At 38.1% G+C, this 25,134-nt stretch overlaps 1 protein-coding gene across 2 annotated transcripts in view; it reads left to right on the plus strand.

Annotated features, from left to right (window-relative positions):
* SETD3 (SET domain containing 3, actin histidine methyltransferase) overlaps nucleotides 1-25,134 on the plus strand; it is a 57,722-nt gene that overhangs the window by 15,790 nt on the left and 16,798 nt on the right. For both annotated transcript variants that reach the window (XM_032187751.1, XM_032187752.1), the window contains 5 exons: nucleotides 2,590-2,699; nucleotides 4,303-4,395; nucleotides 7,857-8,005; nucleotides 9,004-9,076; nucleotides 9,599-9,855. In XM_032187751.1, the coding sequence (XP_032043642.1) occupies nucleotides 2,597-2,699; nucleotides 4,303-4,395; nucleotides 7,857-8,005; nucleotides 9,004-9,076; nucleotides 9,599-9,855 (675 nt within the window). In that variant the 5' untranslated portion in view covers nucleotides 2,590-2,596. The remainder of the gene's footprint in view (nucleotides 1-2,589; nucleotides 2,700-4,302; nucleotides 4,396-7,856; nucleotides 8,006-9,003; nucleotides 9,077-9,598; nucleotides 9,856-25,134) is intronic.

Below are 25,134 nucleotides of genomic sequence, written 5' to 3' on the forward strand. Positions count from 1 at the left end.
TTTTTGACAGCAGTATTAAAAGGGGTAGAAAGATCATTTACACCCTTCACTGCCAGTGTTTTGGCATGATCCTTCTTGCCAAGCCAGCTGATGCACTATATTTGGAAATGTGGCTGTGCTGTGTATTACCAAGCTTATTCATCATTGCTGTCAGCTTACTCTCCCTTTGCAGAATGCTTTCAGGAATTTTAAGCAGTGTTCATTTGAAAGGAAACATGGCATAGCACTTAAAAATGTTAACCAGAAGACAACCAGAAAAGCAAACTTGAAAAAAAGAAACAAAAGCAAAACAAAAAACATGCCTCACTGAAATGTAATATCACTGCTGCTTCAGATATTTATGAAGTTTCAGCTCCTCTCGGTCCTGAAGGTTTTTGTTTTTCTCTGCCTGTTATGCAGCTATATTTTAGATAGCTGCTTCTGTTGTCATGCACATACTGGCAAACAGCCTGGCTTTTCATTGCTGTGTTGAGAAACAGGCTTATATTTCATTTTTCTGAAACATGGCTTTAATCATTAGCAAAAAGGTACTTCATTTTTGAAACTTTATTTCAAATTGAAAAATACACTTTTCTTAAGTTACAATTTTTTTTAGAAATCCAGGGATTTTTATGGAATTGCAATTGAAAATCTGTTTCATGAACTGTGTGATACAAATATAATTTTAAATACAAAAGGTAATTTCACAAAGAAATTACACTATTTTCTCCATATTGCACCATATGTTATCAGGATAACTCATAATTTGTTGGTTAGAAAATGGCAGGGAATATTGCTTAACTAAACTTTTTTTGACACATAAAATTGGATTATGTTCTAGATTTTAAGAATATTTGTTAATTTTCATATGTTTATATATATTACATTAAAATTACTGTGTTATGTGACTTGTGCTAAGCAGCTCCCCTAGGTTGGTATTTGGAATATATTTTCTGGACAAATACACACATACCAGGAATTCCTTTCAGATGATGGCCTTTAGCAAACACCACATTTGTCAGATGCATTGGATTGTAAGTGGTTGTATTTGTCTCATGTAGCTGAGCGAGGAACGGAGATAAGTTATTTAGGAAGTGGAGTTCTATTTTCTGATCGGGGAATTGGATAAAAAGCTCAGTCTTAATCAAGGTAGATAATTACTTTAAAGGAAATAGTTTCAAAACAAGATATCTGAAGATGTCAGTCTGCTGTTTTTGCTTTTTTTGTGTGTGTGAGATAAATCTGCTGATTTAATCATGCATGCAGGATACAGAATTTGTTGTCTCTAGAAATTCTGATGACTAAGAAGCAGTAGCTGACACGAAATGCATCTATGGAGATGCTTGCAGTGTTTTTGATGTACTAGTGACAATGCTTTTCTGCTTACAGTGCCATCAACCTAGTAAGTAGTGTTTGCTGACCTTATTTCCTATGGTATATTCACTGTGTGCTATCTGAGCTGTAGAAACTGAGACAGATCTTGCATTAGCCTCGAGTTTCTTAGTTTGTAATATACAAGAGTGTATTTCAGCTAGAGGTTGCTTTTTGGTCTCTGAGACAATTCACCTGTGATAGTAATGCAGATACTTACCGTTGTTCAAATTTATCTGTTCATTGTATTTTGGAAGCCAAAGTTCACATTCTCTAAAGTCAGCTTTATCTTTAGATTCCTGGCAATGCTTTCACTGCAAAAATAGGTTCTAATTTCATGCTGGAAATCTTCAAAATATAGTGCTGACCGTGTACTGTATACGTACAGCTTCATATATTGGTGTATCATTGTTCTAATTCCATGGTGGCATTTCTCATGTTTTCATGTATAAAACTTGTTTTATGTTTTTATTCTGATGACATCTACTGATAAGCATTTGTATACCAAGTAGATCTTTCCCTAAATAGAACTTCTGAGAATGTTTGCAGTATTCTGGTAGTTGTATACACAGGGCATTTTCTTAGGCTGCTTTCCATCAAATTATTGGCCAATAAACAATTTCTTCTTATAGTTGAGAAACCAGAATGCTTCAAAATCACTTTAGTTGATCAACTTATTTATCTTAGCATTTATGAGATCTTCACTGGTATAAACTGTGTCATAATTTATAACTTGTAACATGGAATACACTGTTACACAATATGTTCATGTGGATATCCTAATGAGTGTCACCTCCTGCATTCTTATGAGATGAAAATTAATCAAATCTTGTATCAGATAAACGGCTTGTGGCAGAGCAGTGCCTTTCTAGAGGACAATGTTCGTATAAAAAAACGCTGAGGGATGTGACTGGTCAGGAAGTGATTGCAGAGAATCTGAGATCTTTCCTGGCCAGTCTGCACATGAGGTCTTCTCATGATAGAAGCTGCGCTAGAAAAGTATATTATGCAACTCAAGTGGAACTGATAAAATGAAACAGCACGTGTGGGTTTGAGCCTCTGATACCTACTAGAGAGCTAAAAAGCCTTTTTGTGCCTCAGGACTCAGTCTCCATGTCCTAAGGGACAGTCTGTCTCACTCTTGTTTTGTGTCAAGAGGAAATAATTTGGTTTGTTTGTCGTCTTGTCAATTTGTCATTGCTGTAATTGGTAACAAGTCTGCTTGTTAATCTGTTTTAGTTGGAAGATGGGGAAGAAGAGCAGAGTAAAAACTCAGAAGTCAGGTACAGGAGCCACAGCGACAGTCTCTCCAAAGGAAATGTTGAATCTAATTAGTGAGCTATTGCAAAGTAAGTTTCATTTTATGCCTCTTTGGGAGAAGGGATCATGTGCTGAGCACTCAAAAATGTTTTCTCTTTTTAGTGAAACCAGTGAATTCAATTCACTTCCTGTAAGTGGCCAAGCTGGCTATTTCAGCCTGCTTAAGATAGTATATTTTGTATCTCGTAGCATGTATCTCTTAGTAGATACAGTTACAAGTCTATTATCTGTACGTGTTGGCCACAGTGTATTTTGATAGCTTCTGGCTTTATGGCACAACTCAAGCATAAATACTGGGTGAGATTTGATTTTAAAAAAAGCTAGTGTAGATTACTTGACATTGCAGCTTTGTCAAAAGTGTTTTTCTTGTAAACCTCAAGAATTACACCATTTCTGTTGAACATTTGAACAGCACTTTGAACCAATATCAGAGTAGAGAAATTAATTGTGGAAAGCAGCAGTGCTACTCAATTCAACTGCACTGTTATTTTTGTCTTAACTAAAAATGTTTATTTTTATTCTTTGGAAGCTTTCTGTAGTGCTCCGTTCTAGTGTGTAGTCCAAAGGTTGTTTCACTTGTTGAGGTTCTTGGAATTTGTCTTATTTCTACTAAGCATAAAAAGCAGAGCATAAATTCATATGATTATGTTAAACGACTGTTCACACTTGCTACTGTCACTGGTAACTGTCCTGAGCTACACTGTGGTTGAAACACAGGACCAAATTTTTGGACACATTTAAATGTTGCCTTAGAAAAATTCAGGATTTTTCTTCAGCATTGCTCACAAAAGAGGAGACAAGGAGTTGGCAGAGCAATTTTGTGCTTGTGCTACAGTTGGCCTGTGCTTTGCTACCAAAAATAAAATATAGATCTAATTTTCTAAGCAAAGACAAGTATCAGCTGTTCTTTTTGTCAAGCTTCCATGTTTCGTTCAGTGGAAAGATTTTCAAATCAGTTGTACAAGGTAATCTTCAGCTGCCCACTTGGATTTATGCAGCTCAGATCCACATGCTGGCATTTAGAACATTGTCAGGGAGAGACTGTGGATTTAATCTAAAGCTAAATCTTGGCTAAGTGCCCCTTTGCTTGTCCTTCCTGTACGCATGCGTGTTTGAACGCTGTATTAATTAGGTAGGTCAAATGTACATACTAGAAAATTTCTCATTTACTGAAGGTAAGCACAGTGCTGTTACTTGATTTCTTTACAGTAAAAATAACAGCAAGCAGGCCAATGTAAATGGTGTTTTGTGGGGGTTATTGGAAACAGAATATTTTGTCTGTTTGCTTTATCTGTGAGTACTGAAAGCTTTGGTTCTTTGTATTTTTTTCTTCCTAGCTTTTTAAACATTTGATATTTCTTATCTGAAAGAATAGAAGAATAGATGAAAGTAAAATAACTTCAGGAACGTTATGCTGTGAAAACTTCAAAAGTCTCTAGTAATTACTTGCCAAAAAACAGGATGCTTATAACAGTGGACGTGATAGTGTTTACTATGTAAACATGTTCAAAGGACTAGTACTAAGGTTCACTTAAAGTTACTGTGCAACCATGACCTTTTCTCTGATGTTAAAAAATATGTATATACATATATTATTAAAGAGAATATTTACATTTGGCTTTTTTTCCCCAGAATGCAGCAGTCCTACCCCTGGTCCTGGTAAAGAATGGGAAGAATATGTGCAGATTCGTTCCCTTGTTGAGAAAATTCGCAAAAAGCAGAAAGGTAAATGTGAAAGACTGTAAGATAATAGCCCACCTGAACTACTCTTAATTTGACAAAGTCTTGCTTCTGTTGACAGCTAAAGGAGATACTTTGTTACTGTATGAATATTATGCAATCCTGTTATATTAGGATAAAAAACACTAGTTCTCCTGACATGCAGTTACTTTTTACACATTAAACTTTCTTAAAAGTTCTTGTGAACATAACCAATGGCATTAACAATTTTAGTGTTTTCATTTATGAAAGAATATGACAGATAAATGATTCTGTGATAATTTTGTCCTGTATTTAGAAAAGACAGTTTGAGATTGTGGTGAGATGACAATCTGAAGGTCTGGAAATAAAATCCTTTGAGAATAATAGGCCTTTTCGATTTCTGATGCCATATTCTGCTTTTCTGTTCCTATAAATCTGAACATTTCAAACTGAATTTAGTAAGTATTTTAGTCTGAACAACTACTGTACATGGAAACAGTTTTTGCATTCAAAATAGTGACATTAAATTATGACAAAATAAAATGTACAAAGTAAATTCATCAATTAACGTCTACCTGCTGTATATCAAGCACATAAATAAACTAAATAAATGCTTCTGGTATCATAGTTTATATGGAGTTTATTGTTGATTTTCGTAAGTTTAATATGTGCTTATTTTTCAGATGAGATCAATTTTCTTTCACTATGTTTTGCAACAACTCACTGATCAGTTGTTGGTACTGTTTTCATATTAGTTTTGTTTTTATTTGGAGGTATGTTCTAAAAATATTTTCCATGTAACATTTAGTAAAACCAACCTCTTGAAAGTTATTTTTCTGCCAATAAAACAACTTTTTAATCTGGGAATGAATAGACACGAACTGGAAATACTTGAAAAGATCTTAAAACAGTTCTTTCTACTCTAATATTTATACAGTGAAGGCAAAAAGAGCCAGCCTGTATTTAAAATGGAGCTTGTGTTTTGTATTCTTGCTTGAAGAAGACTGTACTTAGAAGCCTGAAATGTCCTTTTGACACCTGTTTTTAATATCTATTGATGAATGCATAAAAATCTCACTTCATAAAAACTTTAAATCTCTGGATGTTAGTTACTACCAGAAGGCATCGAAAAATAAATGGTACTGTTTGAGTGACTGCATCCTGTAGCTGTGTAGAGGTGAACTTGGTTTATTATTTTGCTGTCCCACAACTTCCATAAACTTTTGGTATGTGTCCTGGTTTCTATGATGTAATACAAGTGTTACAGTAAAGGATATCCCAACTTAACAAGAAGAGAGTTATCATTGAGGCTGGGCTCTTCACCGTATCTCCAGCACCAGAAAGATAGAACCATCTATGGAAAAATACCTGCTGGCAGAAGTAGAATTTGTAGAACAGTATTATGCTAATAGGACACTTTTGTCTTGAAAGATGCAAAACCTACCAACCACAACACCGTATGACACACAAATGCCTTTTAATGTGCATTTTTGCATACACAGTGAGTACGAATAGCATGGTGTCTTTCAAAACTATTTTTGAGTGGAACATAATTAAAACTACATGGTTTTCTTGATTAATATCAGCTTTAAACACTTAGGAAAAGAGATGTAAACTGTGGTTGGGACCTTTAAGATGTACAAATGAATGTATTGCCTAAAGTATCATACTTTATGATTTCCTCAAATAGGACACTGGGTTGCAGAGTGGACTAAAATGATCTTGATTATAGAAAACTGAACTTGAAAATGGAGTATTTATGCTTTCTAAATTCTTTTGCTTGTTTGATTCATTACCAAAATTTTCAATAAAGCTGACTATTCAGTAATTTTCATTAGTACAGCTATATTTTGTTTGGTATGGAAATAAATTGTTCCACAACAGTGACTAACTTATGCAACTAATCTTACTAGATATGCCTTACTAGCTTTAGGTCTAGATATATTTTACAGAAAATAATTCCATGAAATGAATATGAAATAAAGGAGAAATGGCAGCTTTGTTTAAATGGAAACAAAAACAAATTACGGCACAACACATTCTCATTGCATTGAGAAGACTTCATCAATATATACCTTTTATGCTGCATTATCAAAAAAAAAAAAATATAGCTTATATGATAGTTGTGATGTCATGTTAACTGCAAATTTGATTGGTTTGGGGTTTTGAAATGCATGATTTTGAGGAAAATAGTCTCAGATACACTACTGCTACTTTGCCTAAAACTCTCCTCAAGACCATAAAATCACAGAATGGCTTGTGTTGGAAGGAACCTTACAGATCACCCAACCCCACTGTTGTAGGCAGGGATGCCACCCATTAGATTGTGGTGGCCTTGAACGTCTCCAATGATGGGGCATCCACAGCTTCTCAGGGCAACCTGTTCCAGCACCTCACCACCTTCCACAGTAAAGAATTTATTCCTGATGTCTAATCTAAATCTATCTTCTTTTAGTTTATGACCATTCCCCCTTGTCCTACCATTATCTACCCCAGCAAAGAGTTCTTTATTGTTTCTGTAGGACCTCTTTAAGTATTGAAAGGCTGCTGTAAGTTCTCCCAGAGCCTTCTCTTCCTCATGTTGAGCCTTTTGTCCACCAGAACCCCCAAGTCTCTCTTGACAGGGCTGCTGTCATGCTTCTCGCTTCTGCCATGCCTAACCAAAAGATAATATTTACTTCATAATATATACTTCACATGTAAGCCATTTCCTGATTGCATATTGTCACTCATAAAATGGCCTGAACACCAGGGGTGTTTGGACACTTTTAATGTGATCTGACGCTGGAGTTTGGATTGAAGAGAACTTAGAGGCAAAGAGGTATAGAAGGATGACTGAGTATAGCTGGGAACCATAATGCATAAGTTCAAATCCGATGAAGGTTAAAGAGAAAGCTGAGGAAGTGAGTAAGACTTGTGATTTCACTGTAGGACCGCGTGCCTGTTGGAGAATCAGTGTCAAGAATTTGGAAGAGCTCTGTGATATCAGGAGGATGATCAGTTCTTAGTTATTTTAGCATATCCATATGCTATGTGAAAAAGCTAAGTGCCTTGTGCGTGAGAGGAGCTTGATATCTGCTTATCATTTTCAGGGCTTAGTTAATGAAATTTCAACATGCTCCTAAATGGGTTCTTGTATCTGTATTAGCACATTGTGGTGATTGCATTTATTATTAATATTTAGCTGAGAAATATTTTCATTATTTTCTTATTTAAAAGAGAAAGAGGAGGGGTGTTTCATATTTCATCATAGTTCTATTTAGATGGTTGTGTTTTTAAGGTAAGCCAATTTTGCAGAGTATCTAATTTGATGAAGACTGGGTATAACACTTGTCTACTATCAAGTAATACTTAACAAAGACCAGTTCTCACTCAGCTTCTTCAAAGGATAACTGTTATAGGATAACACATACCTGTTTACATGTGCTTATATATTTTAATCTTTCTTCTCTTATTCCTGTGTCTTTAATACATTCTGTATACAGGTTTGTCTATTGTCTTTGACGGAAAAAGAGATGACTATTTCCCTGAATTGATAAAATGGGCAACTGAAAACGGAGCATCCACGGAGGGTTTTGAAATAGCTAACTTTGAGGAGGAGGGGTTTGGTTTGAAAGCAACAAGAGAGATAAAGGTAAGCATGTGAACATTTGACTAGATTAGAAAATGCTTGGAATGTAGTTGCAGAGCTATGAAATGTTCTTCTTCCCTTCCCCCTTTGTTGATGAAACTAAACCACTCCAAAGTCTGTACTTGAGAAATAAAATTGAGTATTATTCTCACCAAATAATACTATGAATTTATTGATCTTTTTCTCTCCTTGTTTTCCCATAATGTTTACCTAATCACCAGAGTACTCTTACCCCGCTGATGTAGCCCTCTCACATTGATTTTTATAGCTGTCCTCTTCCACGTCCCAGTGCCTTCTAAAGCACTGGTCTTTTTGCTTCCTAGAGGTATTGTGGTACTTATTTTCTAGTGAATTTGGAGGAAAAGAAAAACAAAATAAAGCCTTGGTACTGAGTATCTTACATTCTTTAGGTGAAGAATATAGATGTACACAGTTTGCCAACAGGTAAGCATGTAAAGCTGTTCTTTGCAGCTGTTTCTTATCTGTAAAAAGGAGATGGAAAGAGGCAATTAGCTACTGTAGAAAAATGTTAAAAATTGAGCATGTTGTATTCGTTCTAGGGCTTTAGTAGCATGTAGTTAATAGCACTAGCAGTGCCAGTTAATGAGAATCAAAATCCTGAACAGTTCTTCTAAAATCATAAGGGGCAATATGAAAATAGTTGTACTGGGAGAAAATATTTGATCAATAATTAATAGCAGTATAATAGATGTTGTAGATCTGAGGTTGTGTGGGCCATCTACATGTTGGCAATCCCAAAGTGAAACACTGTTTTGTAATACAAATATCTTTGTTTTAAGCTTTTTATAATGCAGATCTAGACACTTCGGTTACCACAATATATTTAACTTGCAGTGAAAGAGAAGGAAGAATTTTGATTCAAAATAATTTTTGATTTAAAAAGGAAAAACCCTGGAATTTAATGTTAATGTATGCTTAAGATGGTTGGCACATCAGATACATGCTAACTGACCCTCTATACTTTTTTTTTCTTTCTGTAGGCTGAAGAGTTGTTTCTGTGGGTTCCTAGAAGACTCTTGATGACAGTCGAGTCAGCTAAAAATTCAGTATTAGGTAAGAGCTTAAGGAAGTCCTTAACAAGAAGCTATGTATGGGATCATTCAGTGCTAGTTGTCTCTTTATTTGATCAGCTGTACCACAGTACTTGCTTATCATCCTCACCATCAGGTTTGGAATACCTAGAAGCTTAAAGCATCAGTGGAAATAATTTAATTTTCCTCTTTTCCTGGCTGAGCACACTAGATATCTTCCAGATACATGTGTTATTTTGAACACATAGCTCATATAATGTACTATGCTGTTTATAATACTGGGAGGTGAGATGTTCTGAGACACAGAGTATTGCTCTAGTTTCTTCATGTCTTCCATCGTATAATTTATGAGGCATTTACTCTATCAAATAACATGCAGCATAATACAATGTGGGTGGCCAAATATTTTAGAAACCTGAAAACCTTTTTTTCTTATTTGAAAATTCTTACATGTTACATGTCACAATGTTCATCTAAACTGAATCTAGGGTGATACTTTCCACGGGCTGTTAATTTAGCACCTCACCTTTCTGGGTTAATTCAGGTTCCCTGTATTCTCAAGATCGAATTCTTCAAGCTATGGGCAATATAACATTGGCATTCCACTTACTTTGTGAGCGAGCCAACCCCAACTCTTTCTGGCTGCCCTACATCCAGACTCTCCCCAATGAATATGATACTCCACTCTATTTTGAAGAAGATGAAGTACAGTATCTTCAGTCAACTCAGGCCATACATGATGTTTTTAGTCAATATAAAAATACAGCTCGACAGTATGCCTATTTCTACAAAGTTATTCAGGTAAGGATCTTAAATGTAGCGTATGGTTTATGTTGTTCTCGTGATGATTATTGAGGAGGGTATGAAAACAGTGATGCTAAATAATAGAGAAACTGTATTGCTCTTTAAAGGTTTGAATCATTAAAGCAATTTCCTGCTGCTTTTTTGAACTGCTGTTAAAATTTCACAGTTCAGTAAGCTTATGAATATATAAGAAAGTACTTAGCTGGTTGAGAGAAGTGATTACTGCCCTTTGTTTGGCATTGGTGAGGCTTTACCTGGAATACTGTATATTTTTGGGCCAACTAGTACAAGAGATGGTGACAAAGTGGAGCAAGTGCAGAGGAGGGCTACTAAGATGTCACTTACTTAAGCCCTTTATCTGTTAAGGAAGACAGTGAGGGTGCTGGGGAAAGGGTGAAAAAGGGTGGTTCAATTATTGTTTTCAGTTTTTCCTACTGGTAGCCAGACTCCAGAAGTTTGCCTGTGAGGAAATTGGGATAGATGACCTCCAGAGATCTTGTACAACTTACGTTTCTTTGATTTCTTGGGGGGAAAAAATAGTTTTCAGTAAACAAAGCAAAATTATAATTGTTAATTGATGTAGAAAAGAACACTGCATATGTTGTGTTTTCAACGACTGTGGCTTAACTGTTGCTTTCTCTTCTATTTAATACAATTATTTTGATTGCTTTTAAATACATAAACTCGTGTGATTACAATTTGAGTGTGGGGAGTCTTGAGACAGGCGAACGTCTCATCATTCTCTGAAGTAATTATTTAAATCGAGTTTCTAAGAGAGAACTGTTACTCTGACTTACATATAGACATAATTGATGTAGGTTATGTAAATGGTGATGTGTTGTTGTCAAGGCTGTGCTCAATGCCCAACCCTCCAAAGCTTTTTGTGGCACAATTTATGTGAAAAATATGTAACTGTGCTGAACCTCCACAAGCAGGTGGTCTATATACAACTATTTTGGTCATAGGAGAGGTCAGAAGGCATAGAGCAATTATTTTCTCCCTTAAAGTTTTGGAGCTATGATAATATTATTGTTAACTTCTTAAAGTCAACAAAAGTTATATTATTCCAACTTAATGTTTCAAACACAGTCTCTAGTTACCAAGTATTGTGAGGGCATGAGGAATGGAGGAACACCTTTCACAACCTAAAGTCATTGATATAGTGGGTAAACACCAAGTAAGATTCTTTGCTTCGAGGCAAGGAGTATGGTAGGAACAGTGGCTTTATACCAGGAAGGAAAAATAGTTCTTCCAAGTTTCACAGGAAAGGGTAACTTAGACAACTCTCCTCTTTTGCTGTGTGCCACACTTGATCTTCCAGTTCTTCACTTTTTTCTCAAATTATATTGTCTGAGAAAAGAGAACTACTAAACTTTCTTGTATCTTTTTATATTTCTTTACCCCTGAATAGCTGTACTGTTTTTAAAGCATTGTTAACATAATATTGTGTAACATTATCTAACTCTTCTAACTGCTATTCATGTCCTAGTAAAACTTATTCAGATAAGTACACTATTACTATGACTAGTTCCATCAATTTCATGACACTAGTAGCAGGATTAGTCAGTGTGAGAGGTTGTGCAGCTACAACGTTAATTAAGAAAAGCTGAAATACAGTTTTGCAGAGAAATGAGATCTGGAATGGTATGCTGGATTTTGACTGTCCAGTATTTCAGAACCTCTTCCCAATGATCGATGAATACATTTAAACTGATACTGAGGTGGTGCAAGCAGAACAGAAGAATGTTTACAGAATGCAGTAGTGTAACATCAGTTGAAGCATGTGATGTCTATTAAGTGAAAAGCAGCTTAAATGTTTGACAAAACATTTTGTGTCCATGAAAGCTTTGTCACAGAAAATCTGTTTAAGGACAGCAAATACATGCTATTTCTCTTATTGTGTCTTAAAGCTAATCAAAAATAATTTGTATAAAACATAAGCTAATGTCATCAAAGTAATGTCTCACTAAATAATTCATATTCAGCATCAAAAGCCATGCTGTAGAATGTTTGAGTAAGAAAAGAAAAGTAATTAGAAAAAAGATTTGAGCAAAGAAAATAATGTACATGAGATGACTTTGGAGTAGACCATCTTTAGAGCTCTGATGATGGCGATTTGTTGAACATGATAATGAGTGTGGAGTATTAAAAGCTTGTTTTGTTTTATATTAGCAACTGCATGGAAACTAGTATGGTGTGCCTCCTGGAAGACAAATTGTCAGCTGTGTGCCTCGGCAGCCAAGAAGGCAAAATCTATTTTGGGGTGCATTGAACAGCATAACCAGCTGGTCAGAAGAGGTGATTCTCCCACTGTATTTAGTGTTGGTTCAGCCTCACTTGGAATATTGCAATCAGTTCTGGGCTCCACAACTACAGAAGGATTTTAAGATACTTGAATGTGTCCAGAGGAGGGCAGCAGAGCTGGTTAAAGAGCTGGTTACATCCTATGAAGAGTGACTGAGGACACTGAATTAGTTAAACTTGGAGAAAGGGAGGCTGAGGATTGACCTTGTTGCTCTCTACAACTTCCTGAGGTGGGGAAACTGAGAGGGAGCTGCTCATCATTTCTCCCTGATATCTAGAGCCAGGACACAAGGGAGTAGTTCAAAGCTATGCTGGGAAGGTTCAGGCTAGACATTAGGTAAAGCTTCTTTGCCAAGTGGCTAGTTGGGCACTAAAACTGGCTTCCTGGAGAGGTGGTGGATGCCCTGTGCCTGTCTGCGTTTAAGGCATTTGGATAACGGTTTTCATGTTATATTTAAGCTTTGGGTCAGCCCCAAAGTAGTTTGACAGTTGGATGAAATCTTTTTAGGTCCCTTCCAACTGAAGCTATTGTATTCTGATGTTGCTTAGGGTGATTTAGTTCAGTTTGATCTGCAGCAATGGGAAACCTTGGTGGGAATAGTGTTTAAGTAAATGGTGCTCTTCTCTTTGAGCTTTATATTAGTACATCCAAGGAAGTGCTTAGTCCTGTATTGTTGTCTTTCATATGAATTGTGGAACATACAGTGTGAAATGTGAAACATTTGCTTGTGCTCCAAAAATCTAGACCAGATATTTTTGTCTCTTGACAAATACTTTTATTCCTTGTATAATGTCGTTATCGTTTCACACTGAATGTCCGTATGAACAGAGATAATACTGATATAATTTGTATAAACTGAGTGGTAATAAGGTCTAGGTAAATTTTAGGTGCGTTCTGGTTTAGTGCCGTGCTTCAGCACTGCTAGCTAGGTAACTAGTTTCAGCTGAAAGTTTCTTTACTGCTATTCAGTAAATGTCACATTAGGAAGATACAAACTTCAGCTGACTCCAGGGGTGTCAAGTGAACGGACTAGGTACTTGCTAACAATGCTTTTGATGAAACCTATGGAAGTTTTAAGACTTCTTGATCTTTGTTTCTGCTCTCAAAAATAAAAGCTTGTAAGTTTTGAAACACTGAAGAAAAAGAGCACATGAAAAAATGCCTCTTTGTTTTAGGAGAAAAAAGTATCGTTTCTCATTATTCAGGAAAAAAAATGAATGAATTTTGGTATCATCTTGCATGCACTCATTATTTTATAAATAAACTTGACCTACAAAATATTAACACTAAGGGTAGTGTTTTTAGGAAATTCATGAGCATATGGAAATGCAAAAAGAGGTGGGGAAAAAAATCATATAAATGAAAAGGCAAAGCAAAACCGTTTTCTTGTGAAAGGCAGAGTACTCTGCAAGCTGTATGAAAGTGAATGTTAGATTTTTGTGTGACATTTCATTCACTACTACTACTACATTAGAATAAGTATTTTAATGAAAGCTGACTCGTGATCAGGATTTTGATTCTGTTTCAGGTACGCAGGCTAATATTTTTAACGTTTACAGATAACCTTTTTTTACATTGCAGAAGTCTTACGTTTGCTTTCTTGATAGCTCTTCTACTGCAGGAAGTAAAACAATTAGAGCCTTAAAATGAAAGGTGCTTTTCTAATATGTGGGGACACTGGAAAGGGGATTACTTTGTGAAGTTAAAATATTTTAAATACTTTGCAGCGTTTTTATTCTGCAAATTGTTTCTAATGACTGGGGTAATAACGGGGTTAAAAATCACTTATTCAAATGCTTCATTTTCTTTCCATGTAGGATCTCTAGACTATTATTAAAATAATTTTGCCTCTGATACATGTGCAGATTTAAACACTGTTTGACAAGCGTTGGTCTGTTTTATTTCTCTAGTTTCTTTGTAATGGTGGCTTTCTCAAAACACTGTAGTTCTCTTTCTCAGAGTGAGTAATCCAGATACACGTGAAGAACAGGCAGATTTATGCATTTCACAGCTGTTGCAAGCTAAACTGTAGTCTGGTTTGATAAGCAGAAACAGGTGTGATGTTGAGTAGACAAAAATAAACCCTTGAGCATGCTAGCCAGGATGTATAAACCACACTGACACTTTTCTTAATGTATGTAATTTGATAACTAAAAAACATTTAAAAGTTCTTGCAGATGTACTTTAAAGGTGTGTTTGGCCTCTGCATTGCTATCAAAATACAGCGAGTGGTCAAAAGAGTACTTTCATCATAGAAGACCCGTAGTTTTAAACTGTTTTTGTAGTTTGTTCCAAAGAAAAGTTCTGTAACCTGCAAGGCTTTCTTTTCCCTTGCAAGGTATGTATGTGACTTCCATCAGCATTTATGGGCATCGCATGCATACTGAAAGGTGAACAGAGCTCAAATGTTTGTGGCTTAATGCTAAAAAATTTTTGTACACTGAAGTGTGGTATAATAAGCACAAGAGGGAGCCATATAGTTTACAGACATTCACAGTGAGCTTATATTCCTAAAGAAAATAAACGAAGTTTGAACCTATTTAAAAAGAATATGTGGTGGTTTTCCTGTGTGATTTTCTTGCAGCTGCACTTGGGTGCCTGTTTGTAGTCTACCAAAGAGAAAATTTTGTAAATCAAAACAAGACATCAAGATGGGGAGTGTTCTTAGAGCAGGTGAACTGCCAGAATACTATTTAATTGTTTGGGACACTAAGGGTGTAGTAGAGGCTGTTATTAGCTGCCTTACTAAAAGATAACTTTATGAGGATTTCAGTGAACTTTTAACATGCCTTAAGAGTTAATATGGTAAGTCTGAAATTGGCAGAGCCCTTTAACTGGCATGACTTTTGCTGTGGTAGCCAGCTGTATGTAGTTAGGTAGTATTTGTGTAGCTGCTTCTCATGCCCTGGGCTAGAGGATCAGTTTTGCAGGACTGTTAAGGATGGCAGTTCAGACAGTAATTTGGACAGTATTTTTAGGCTGTGGTCTCTGGACCATCGGGGTTTGCAGGTTTTTCTGAAGGGCACTAACAAGCTAGCTGTTTGTTTCAAACTGGTATGGGTGAAATTGTAGCGGGTGTCTGCTACAGACTGTCTGATCAGGAGAAGGAAAGGGATGAGACCTACAGATGAGACCCTCTACAGAAGTAGTCTTATGTTTGCAGGGCCTGGCCCTCATGGGGGCCTTCAACCACCGTGATATCTGAATATAGCAGGAGAATCACTTGCTTGGAGCGGCTGGCTATGCTGGGTTTAATGCAAAATGCAGGTTGTCCCCTCAGCTGCCAGGGCACGCTGCTGGCTTGTGCTGATCCTGCTGGCCACGAGCGTCCACAGGTCCCTTTCTGCTGAGCTGCCCCCCAGCCTGTGTCTGGGTCCAGCACTGCTCCGTCCAGCTGCAGCACCCGGTATTTTCCTCTGGTGAATTAACTTCATGCTGTTGTTAATCGGCAGTGCTCCCATCTATCTTCCCTCCGCAAGGCCTCTCATCCCTCCAGGGAGTCAGCAGCACCTCCCAGTTTAGTTTCATCAGCAGTCTTGATAAGGATACGTTCAACTCCTGCATCCAGATCACTGATAAAAACGCTGAACAGAGCCAGCCCTCGACCTGAGCCCTGGGGAAGCCTGCCAGTGAGTGGCTGCCAGCCAGATGGGCACAGCACATCCTCAGCAGGTTTTCTGATCATCCACAGCTGGGAGGGGTTTTGGAACGCCAGGGGGTTGTGTTGCCATTCTGAGGGACTTGAACAGGCTGGAGGAATGGGCTGACAGGAACTTCATGAGCAATACATGAACGTGCCAAGGGCTAAGTTCAACATGAGCCAGCAATTTCTCTGCCACAGAGGGCTAATGGTATCCTGGGCTGCCCTACAAGGAGTGTTTCCACCTCAACGTGTATAAATACTTGAAGGGAGGGTGCACAGAAGAAGGAGACAGGCTCTTTTCAGTGGTGTCCAGGGGCAGGACAAGAGGCAATGGGCATGTGGACATCACATACCTATGAACATCAGGAAATATTTTTTTTACTGTGAGGATGACAGACCATCAGCACAGGCTGCCCAGAGAGATTGTGGGATCTCCCTCCTTGCCTGGACATTATCCCGGGCAGCCTGCTCCAGGTGGCTCTGCCTGAGCAGGGGGGTAGGACCAGGTGACCTCCAGAGGTACCTTCCAAATTCCACCATCCTGAGACTCTGAAGCTCAGCTTGGGCAAGTTGAAGGCCACAGCTCATTTAGCTAATTGGTAGAGTTCGGGTGAGTGGAAGAATGCTGGAAATCCCTATTGCTCAAACCCACAGCTCATAAGCCATAACAGAACACTTTAGTTTGTAACAAAACCTCTTTATATCAAATATATAATATATAAACTTTACATTTGTTTGTAAAGAACTTGTAAAACTCTGTCTTTTAATAGCTGTATATAAAGTGAGAAGCAATGGCGAAGTCCAGGTGCTTGCAAATAACTGTCTTAAAACATGACAGAGGTAAGAGATGTAGGATTCTATCTTATAGATGGAATAAATTCAGTCATGTTTCAATTTTGTGTGCCTTCTTAACTTGTTAAACTGTTTTGATTAAAAAGAAATGATAATGTAGCCAGGAAGCAGGTTTTCCTACTAACCTGTAAACTGAGATGTGTTTCATGCATACTGTGCATCCTAGCAGTTGAAGTTAATGTTATGAGAAATGCCAGAGACAGGATCTTCTTTCCACAACTTAGCTTTGCACAGAAGTAGCATAAAAATCAGTGAATAAAGAAGAATTGTCAATTAATAAAAATCAGAATAAAACTGATTGGAGAAAGGAAGCACTTAAGTAATATTTTAACTAATTTAGTTCTTTTTCACTCAGTTCTAAGTTTCTTCACAATGTTAATGAGCAAATGAGTTAATGCTTTCTTTGCCTCAGTCAAGCTACTGTTCTTCAAGAAGCTGGACGTGCCCCATGAGTCACACCTTTTTTTTTTTTTTTTTTTTCCTTTTAATAGAATCTCTTTTTGTAATACAGCTGGGTAGTATCTGTAGCTTGTATTATACCAAGCATTTCACAGGAACACTTGCTGACTGGGAACAGTTTTCTGAGCAGTATGTATTGACATCTGGATAGTGCTTGTGAAAGTGTTACACTGTAGGTCCACTGTGAATGCAACCCCTTGCAGTAATCTGTCCAGAGGTATTTTGATCTGTTTGTTTGCACTGTTGGACAGAACTTAATCTCCATGAGACTGCAATCCCATTTGCTCAGATACTAAATTTGATTTCTTATTCATATAAAATTTGGCTAATTGATTTAGCGTGACTGAACTCCAAAACGTAGTTAGTAGTTGTTGGGCACTGGAATATTTATTTTAGTAAGGAGGCTTTAAAGTAGTAAGTTCTAGATCTCAAAATAATATTTTAGCGTCTTTAAATCTGGTGTCACATTTGGCTCTTCAATATCGGGTATATTAGGCGAGATATCACATCTCTAGCTTATTTGTGACACCATTTTCTAAAGTTGTGATACTTTCAATATGACTTATGCCAGTCTTGCGTTATTTCTCTCTATTCTTTCAAATCTATACTATTCCAACAAGGGTATGATATTCCAGCAAGATACCACCATTTAACTTTCCTGTGCTAAGTAATGTTTGAGTTAAATGCAGGCAAGTGTATTGCCTTTTAGAACTCTCTATTGAAATGTTTGGAAGTTGTTTTTTTAGCTATAAATTGATATAATAGATACAGAATATTTGAATACTTCTAAAGAGTTAAACTAACGTGCAGTCAGAAGTAAATGTATTTGGAAGCAGAGTACAATTTTGATCGTGGACCAGGTAGGTCTTCAGAACTCTGGTTTTCCCCTCACTTAATTTGTACTCATTGCCATACCAATCAAATAGCTTTTTTTCAGAAGTAGTCTCAGTGTCAATGGAAAAGGAAAAAAAAAAAAAAAAAAAAAAAGGCACTTGTGAATTCTATATCTTTCCCTTTTGTTTACCTGTCTGCTATAAATGTCAGCTTTAGGAGAGATTTAAAATTTCATTGTGTGGGCAGTTACAGAGGTAAGATAGCACTGCTATTTATATTTGCTTTGTCCAAATTTCAGCAGCTGAGTTGTTCTGCTTGATCAATAATAAATCAATAGACAGTTAATGATGGAATATATTTATGCCTTTCTGTGTTTTTCCTCTCCGTAAGGGCCAAAATATTGTATTAATCTGTTTTGCTGGCAGCAAACTGAAGATTGACTATGCTTGTACTGTACCACTTAGCGTATCTACTGTAAGGTGGTTTTGGCTTTGCAAACATGGGCCAATTTTCTGTTTTCTTATTATTTCTGGTGTATCTCACCCCTGGCTATGATGGCAATGACAGCAGTTCCTACGGCTTTGTTGAGCCATTCCTGTGGCCTCTCCTCGCCATCAGAGAAGCAGCTACATGCTTTGCTGGCTCGTGTGTGTCTCTGTCAGACAAATGAAGTGCTCAAGACCTTGTATGAGTAGGAGGTCTCCTTCCTCCTTCCCCCGTTCCTTCCTTGCCTCCCACTGGAACACGGCGACAGCTCTGGGCTTTGAGCCAGCCGGACACAGGAGGAGGTGTTTGGCTGTTGGGGCAGCGTTTGCTCCTCAAACAGCTGTTCCCTATTTCCTCCAAGGAAAAGGTGGCAGGCCATATGGAGGCATCCTGTGGTCCAGATTCAGCCCATGGGTGCCAGTTGGACCATGCTGGCCTAGATCGAAATTCAGGCACATCCTACTTGGTGTCTGTTATTTCTGACAGTTGGAATGTTTTAAATTTTGGACAAGGACAGACAAGATAAAACTGTCTTTCATTTGGAGGTGGATATCATCTTTCTTTGGACGTTCATTGTTAAATTAAAACCTCCTGATTAGATCTTAGTTTATATTCTGTATGGTTTGCATTCATTTAAACTAGCCTAAATGCCCTCTTTCCTCTAGAGAAAGAGAGATGTACTTCAAAGTCTGTATGCCAGCACTAAGCAAAATTTGTTTCTGCACAGTTTAAACCACATTTGGGAGGAATAATACATTCTCTTGTTAGTCTTATGGTCTTTAAAGGCTTTATTCTTTTTTCTTTTTTTTTTTTAAGATAGGGTTCTCAACCACCCTCGTGGTTGAGAATGCAGATAAGCATCTGTTTTTACAGCCTATAGCATGGAGAGCTTTTTTGGTTTGTCTGTTTGCTTTTCTATTATTTGCTTTTATTTTTATTTTTTAACTGAGTTGCACTTTCTGGGGCAGTTGAGTTTATCCCCAGAGATGTTGTCTGTGTCTTTTGTGAATGTGAGTGCCTCAGTAGACACCAAGAGATCATCACGCACTTAGAAGTATACTTTTTCATATAAAGTTTCTACTTATTGTGCAGATTTAATATTTTTCCTGATATAACAGCAGTTACAAATGTTCCATAAATTTAAAATATGATAACAAGCTGATGTTTCTTAGAATGGAATACTCAAAGGATGTATTCTTTAAGCACTGCAAAATTATACGGGGGACTTATCTTTGTTAAAATTAGTAATTTAACTAAATTACAAAGTGGATTATCCTCTTCAGTCAGACTCAGTGCTAATACTCCACACAGTAGGAGATTGATATGTTGCTAAGTAAGCCAAAGTTTATTTTCTTGTACGATCACTTGAATGTGAGTTGAAGAGGAAGTGATAAGTTTTTAGCTTTGCGTGTGTGCACCGCAGTCCCTGTACATCTGGCTGCAGGACTCATCCTGCCCCATATGAAGTGTCACTCCTGCGGTGCAGTACCTCAGTTACAAGATCATCATGATCCAAGCTTCCACCAAGTGGCACCCAGTAGGATTTGTCTGTAAACTTGAGTTGATTCACAGGGAGCAGAGCGTTGGCCGTATTGTGTAATATCAACGCTTGTTAGGAAACTCTTTAGAAGGGGAGCGGTTGTGAACAGGAAGCAGTGTCCATGTCTTCTTAAAGCACTTCATTTTAGGCTTTCCATACAGCACTTTATTTGTGGTTTTTGATTCCCTGAATTAATAGCGGGGTTTTGTGATGAATTTGTGCATGAAGCATCATGTTGCACTAAAGAGAAGGAGTAAAGTAAACCTTGGACCTCAGGAGGAACCTAAAGAGTATATGATATATCCCAGTACGCAGGCAGAGTAAAGGGTTTCCTCACAAAGGTCTGTAGTTGTCTTACTGTAGTTGCATGAAGAACTACTGACAAAATCCCTCAATCTGAGGCTCAACATCAACACTGAATTAGTATTTCATGAGTGGATGGAACCAAAGGAGATCGGACCTGGTGCATCCTTCTGTAATGTGAACAGGGACAGGGCAGCAGCTAGGGGGCTGCCTCATTGCAAAACATATCCAGTCTCAGCACTCATCCTTTCCTCCTTCATTCCTTCAGCCGCTAGTGGGGCTGCATTCAGCTCTAAATGATTTTGTGAGGACAGGAAAAGGTACAGAAAACTTGGTCACTCAATTGTGTTGTATCTGAGTGGCTTCTTTTCTGGGGGAAAGTAAAATTCTGGATAAAGAAATATCCTGTAAACAGAGTGATCAAGAAGTGCACTTTAAAGTGAGTCACTTTCCCTCCTCCATTTAATAAAGGAGGTGACAGGTTTGCGGGCAGGATACTGGTTTGCAGTTGGTTGAAGATGCTTACTGCATGTTCCATCAGCCAAAAGGTAATGTCCACTTCGCATATGCGGTGGGCTGTCAGTCCTTCAGCCCCTAGTGGTAGTAGCTTTTGCTGTGATGTAAGCTATCTGTTAATGCCACTGAGGTCTCATTGACTAAATACAATTTTTGCAGGTAGAAGGTACAAAAAAAAAATGGATTGTGCAGTTAAATTCCATTGCACCAGGAGGAGTCATTCCAGTCTGCTTCCGCTACACGAATCCCATAATAGTGTGGAACAGTGCTTTCTTGTGTATATTGGCAGAAAGTAAATAAAAATTGCTGACATAAAGAATAAGCAAGAATGTTATTTAGATTTAATAAGTTTCAATTCTGTAGCACATCTTTAATTTTAAGATTAGGTTTTGCGAAGCAGGATGATCTGCCTTCCATTAGCAAACCCATGTAGCAACATACGTTTGTGGATGTAATTCCTTGTGCCTAATGAATCACGCTGTTTGAAAAATCCAAAGCATACCTCTGTAGTTATAAGATGTTATTACAAAGTAAAATCTTTGTTTTATTTCTCCTGTCCTGTATGGTGAACTGGCTTTCCCTCGTTAGGTTAGGCAGCATATGTCCAATGGAAAAAGAGAATTCTTGTGTCCCTGTAGATCCCTAGGATCCTCCATTCTGAATTCTTTATTTTACTTCGCTTTAGGGCAGTTAAAGCCTCAGCGGCTCCACAGAGAGGAGTTTCTCTTCAAGGCTGCTGCTTCAAAGGATTTCAAGAGCTAGGAAAGGGACAGTTACCAGCAAACGCTGACAGATCTTCCTGCTTCTGGCCTTGAAAGTGTGTGTGCGGTGTGTTTGTGTTTTCATACACCTACACATTGGCCTGAAACCATCAAGTAGCATCCAACAAGACTCATAACGAAATCTCCCCATGTTAATGAGTACATTGGAAAGAGGGGGGAAGCTGCAAAGAGGGGGAGGAAAAAAATTGTTTGGTCAAAAGGAACAAACCCTTGGGCTTCATGTTCAAAGGAATGGAAGTTAACAAGGTGGAAGCTTAAGCTGGTTTTGGCTTTAAATTTGTTTCAAGTACCCTTAGTGTTTTGGGGGTTGGGGTTGCAGAGGTGGGGAGTGATGGCCTCAATATAATCCCAACACTTGGTATGATGCTTTCCCAAGATAGAAATGGAGCTCTCTCTACTTCAGCGGTACACAAGAGGTTTTTGAGAATATTGAAATCTGATTTAGTAATATTGATGTGGAGATTGCCCACTACTTTTCCTTGGACTTGTGAGTACTTGAAATATTCTTCATAGAAATCCAGCCATCTCTGCGTCTACAAACACGCTAAACCAACAAATGGGTCTGCCACAACCTGAGGCATGTGTATAGCGTTGAGTTAGAAAGCAGAAAAATGGGACGCAAAGTGGTTTAAGCAAGGACTTTTTTTAGTTACATATTACAGTGGAGTAGCAGGTGACTCAGATAGCCAGCTTACCTCAATTTAGAGATGTCTTTTCAAAAACAAACAAACAACCAAAACACTACCTTTGATCACATCCAGCAATTCATTTTTTTCTTACTTGGGGGATACAATGGTAATAATAGTACAAAGAAGTATGCTGTCCAACATGACGTCACACCAAAATACGTTCTTCCCAGCACATCTAGTATTGTACGTATGAACACAAATTTAACACTACGTAAACTCTAACTTTTACCCAGAAATTTTATTGCATGTTACAGTAATAGGACTTGTACTTTGCATCACTCAGTAAACAAGCAGATATTAAGCTTGTTTTAATGGAAGTGCCTTTGTTGAGGGTAGGAGCTCTGATAAATGAGCTCTGGCATTTCATGACTGAATGGAGTAAGGAGTAGTAGCCTCTAATGGTCTGCTCATTCTTGTACGGGAGGCTAATGCCCTCGTAAGCTGCATAGCAGAAGTGATAGCTTCTCAGCTTGAAAGGCACCCACCCTTTCCACATCGAATCCTTCATCCTGTCCAAATAAAAATAAGTCTTCTCAAAAGTGGAGGAGTGACCTAGCACCTAGGTTGAGATTTGAGAATCATTAATCTTGTAAAGTTTATCCAAAAACATGGTGAAGAAATAATTAGCGTGAAGGCGTCTCTGAGGGCATCAGGAGTTGCAGTTTCTTTCATGACACTGAACATGAGATGTGGGCCCTTGGATATCACTGCTTCCCAGAAAGGAAAATATTTAAAAGTCTTTTTTCTTGTTGTTGGGGATTTTTTTTCCTCCCTTTATCCGGTTGCCATACTGCGTAACTGGCTTCTAGTCTGATAGTGTTTTAGGTGACTAGAATAACAGTCTGTCTCTTTCCACAGTGGCTGCAGACAATCTGGCAGCAATCACTGTTACTTTTTAATATTTCTGGTTATTTTGAGATATCCTCCAAATGTCTCAAAGAAAGCTTGGAATGCTGAAAGGGAAGAAGCAATTTTTTTTATTTTTTTATTTTTTTTAGGAATAGCAGCATCAGGAGGAAAATGAAATTCAGCATGCTACTATTTGTTTTTGCAGTGGTCATCACCCTGATTGCCAGCTCTGACAATATTTTCACAGAAAGGGTAACTAAATAGATGGTATTTGTTCTTTATAATAACTCTTTCAGTAGAATGTCAGGACCTGCATCTAAATGAATATATTCACATTTTCATGTTCCCATTTTTTATTTAAAGCTTTTCCCCTCCCAACTTTCTGAACTACTTCATACAGCCGTAGTAAGTTAAAATTAGGGTTCATGTAGTGGATAATGTCACGTTTCATAGATAATATGTAGAGATCCAGCCATGTAAACCTCTAAAAGCTAGATCTAATATTTTTTATGTATTAAGTGTTTGTTTAGTTTAAATACATCTATATCTTTTTTGATCAGCCTGAGCAATTTGCATGCTATGCAGCAGACATCTTCTATACTTTATTAAATATCTGTCAATTATAAATATCAAGGTTTTACATTAATGTCAAGATAGTACATCAAAAATTCATGGAATATGTGACTTTTTTCAAGGGTATTTAATACTTAATGCATTTGTGTCATTTTTCTTTCTAGATATATTGACAGGTTTTATTAAGTGTTTGTTAGGGAGATTTCATTTTTACCAAGGGACTATAAAGAGAAGCTGCATACTAAATCAATTTTTTAATCAGAATATTGTTCTTTTTTGTGTGTCTTCAGATTCTTGTAATCTATAGGGTTTTTAAGTTATGTACTAACATAGTCCAAGTCAGAAATCTAACGTGATCAAATATGCTGATCTTAGAGCATCTTAACTTTTAAATAGCTGCTAGTGTATTGTACCACAGCATGCTATAAATATGGTAATTATGTATGCCAGGATTTTATTATGGCTTGTGTTTTTTATTATAAGACCATTGATTTTATCCCTGATCATAATTTACTAGTGTTTTTTTTATGAATTATGTCTGGACTGTCCCAATATATGGGCAGTCCCTGAGTTTCATGGACTTAAAAAAGGGGAGGGATGCAGAGCATTTGGTGGCACCCAGAACGGGTGCCCATGGGCTGCGTGTTCAAGTCAGGTCATTCCAGAAGGACTATTTATGTCAAGTGAGCGATTAACCTCGGCACAATATGCAGTCGTGAGATGTCTTGAACAGAAAAATCATTCAATTAGATCTAATACCGATTTTGCTTTGGAGATGACTATATCAGTATTTGCTCCGAGTCAGGGCTGAGCGTGTTGGCCGGTGCTCCCTGTGCAGTGTGACCAGGAGCTGCGTGTGCCTTGTGTTTGGTTGCTTTGAAGTAGAAATCACTTTTGCACTGTTGAGCCCTTTGTGGTCAGTCTGTAGTTAGTGCCTTTGTACTTTCGCTGCTTGTGAAAGAATTTAGTTCTTTGAAAGTTCAGGGAGAGGGAGGAGAGCGGGAGCGGGCAGAGAGGAGGGTCCCTTTGCGTGCCTGGGACCTCCTTAAAACCCTCATTTTAAACTTAAACTTTACGCCAAGACCTCCAAAATTCGGCGTATGGCAGCACATACCTTATGCTAAGAGTATCAGAGTGCGGCGGCGACCCCCGAGAGCCGGCTGCGTCGCCGCGGCCTGCCGCCCCTCAGCGGGCCGCGGCCGGGCGCCGTTCCGCCATTCGGCCGGCAGGGGGCAGGGGCAGCCCGCGCTGCCGGCCCGAGCCCGACGGGGCCGCCGCTTGTGGCCGGCCGCGGGGCCGCGGCACCTTCCCGGGCAGGCCCCGAGCCCGGGGGCTTTCTGCCGCCGCCTCCGGGGCTCGGGCAAACGCGAGGGCTTTAAAAATAATAATAATAAACGAGCGAGCGGCTGGTCTCATCCGCAGGGTTAACCGGGGGGCTGGAGGGA

The sequence above is a fragment of the Aythya fuligula genome, chromosome 5 (genome assembly GCF_009819795.1).
Source record: "Aythya fuligula isolate bAytFul2 chromosome 5, bAytFul2.pri, whole genome shotgun sequence".
Lineage (NCBI taxonomy): Eukaryota > Metazoa > Chordata > Aves > Anseriformes > Anatidae > Aythya > Aythya fuligula.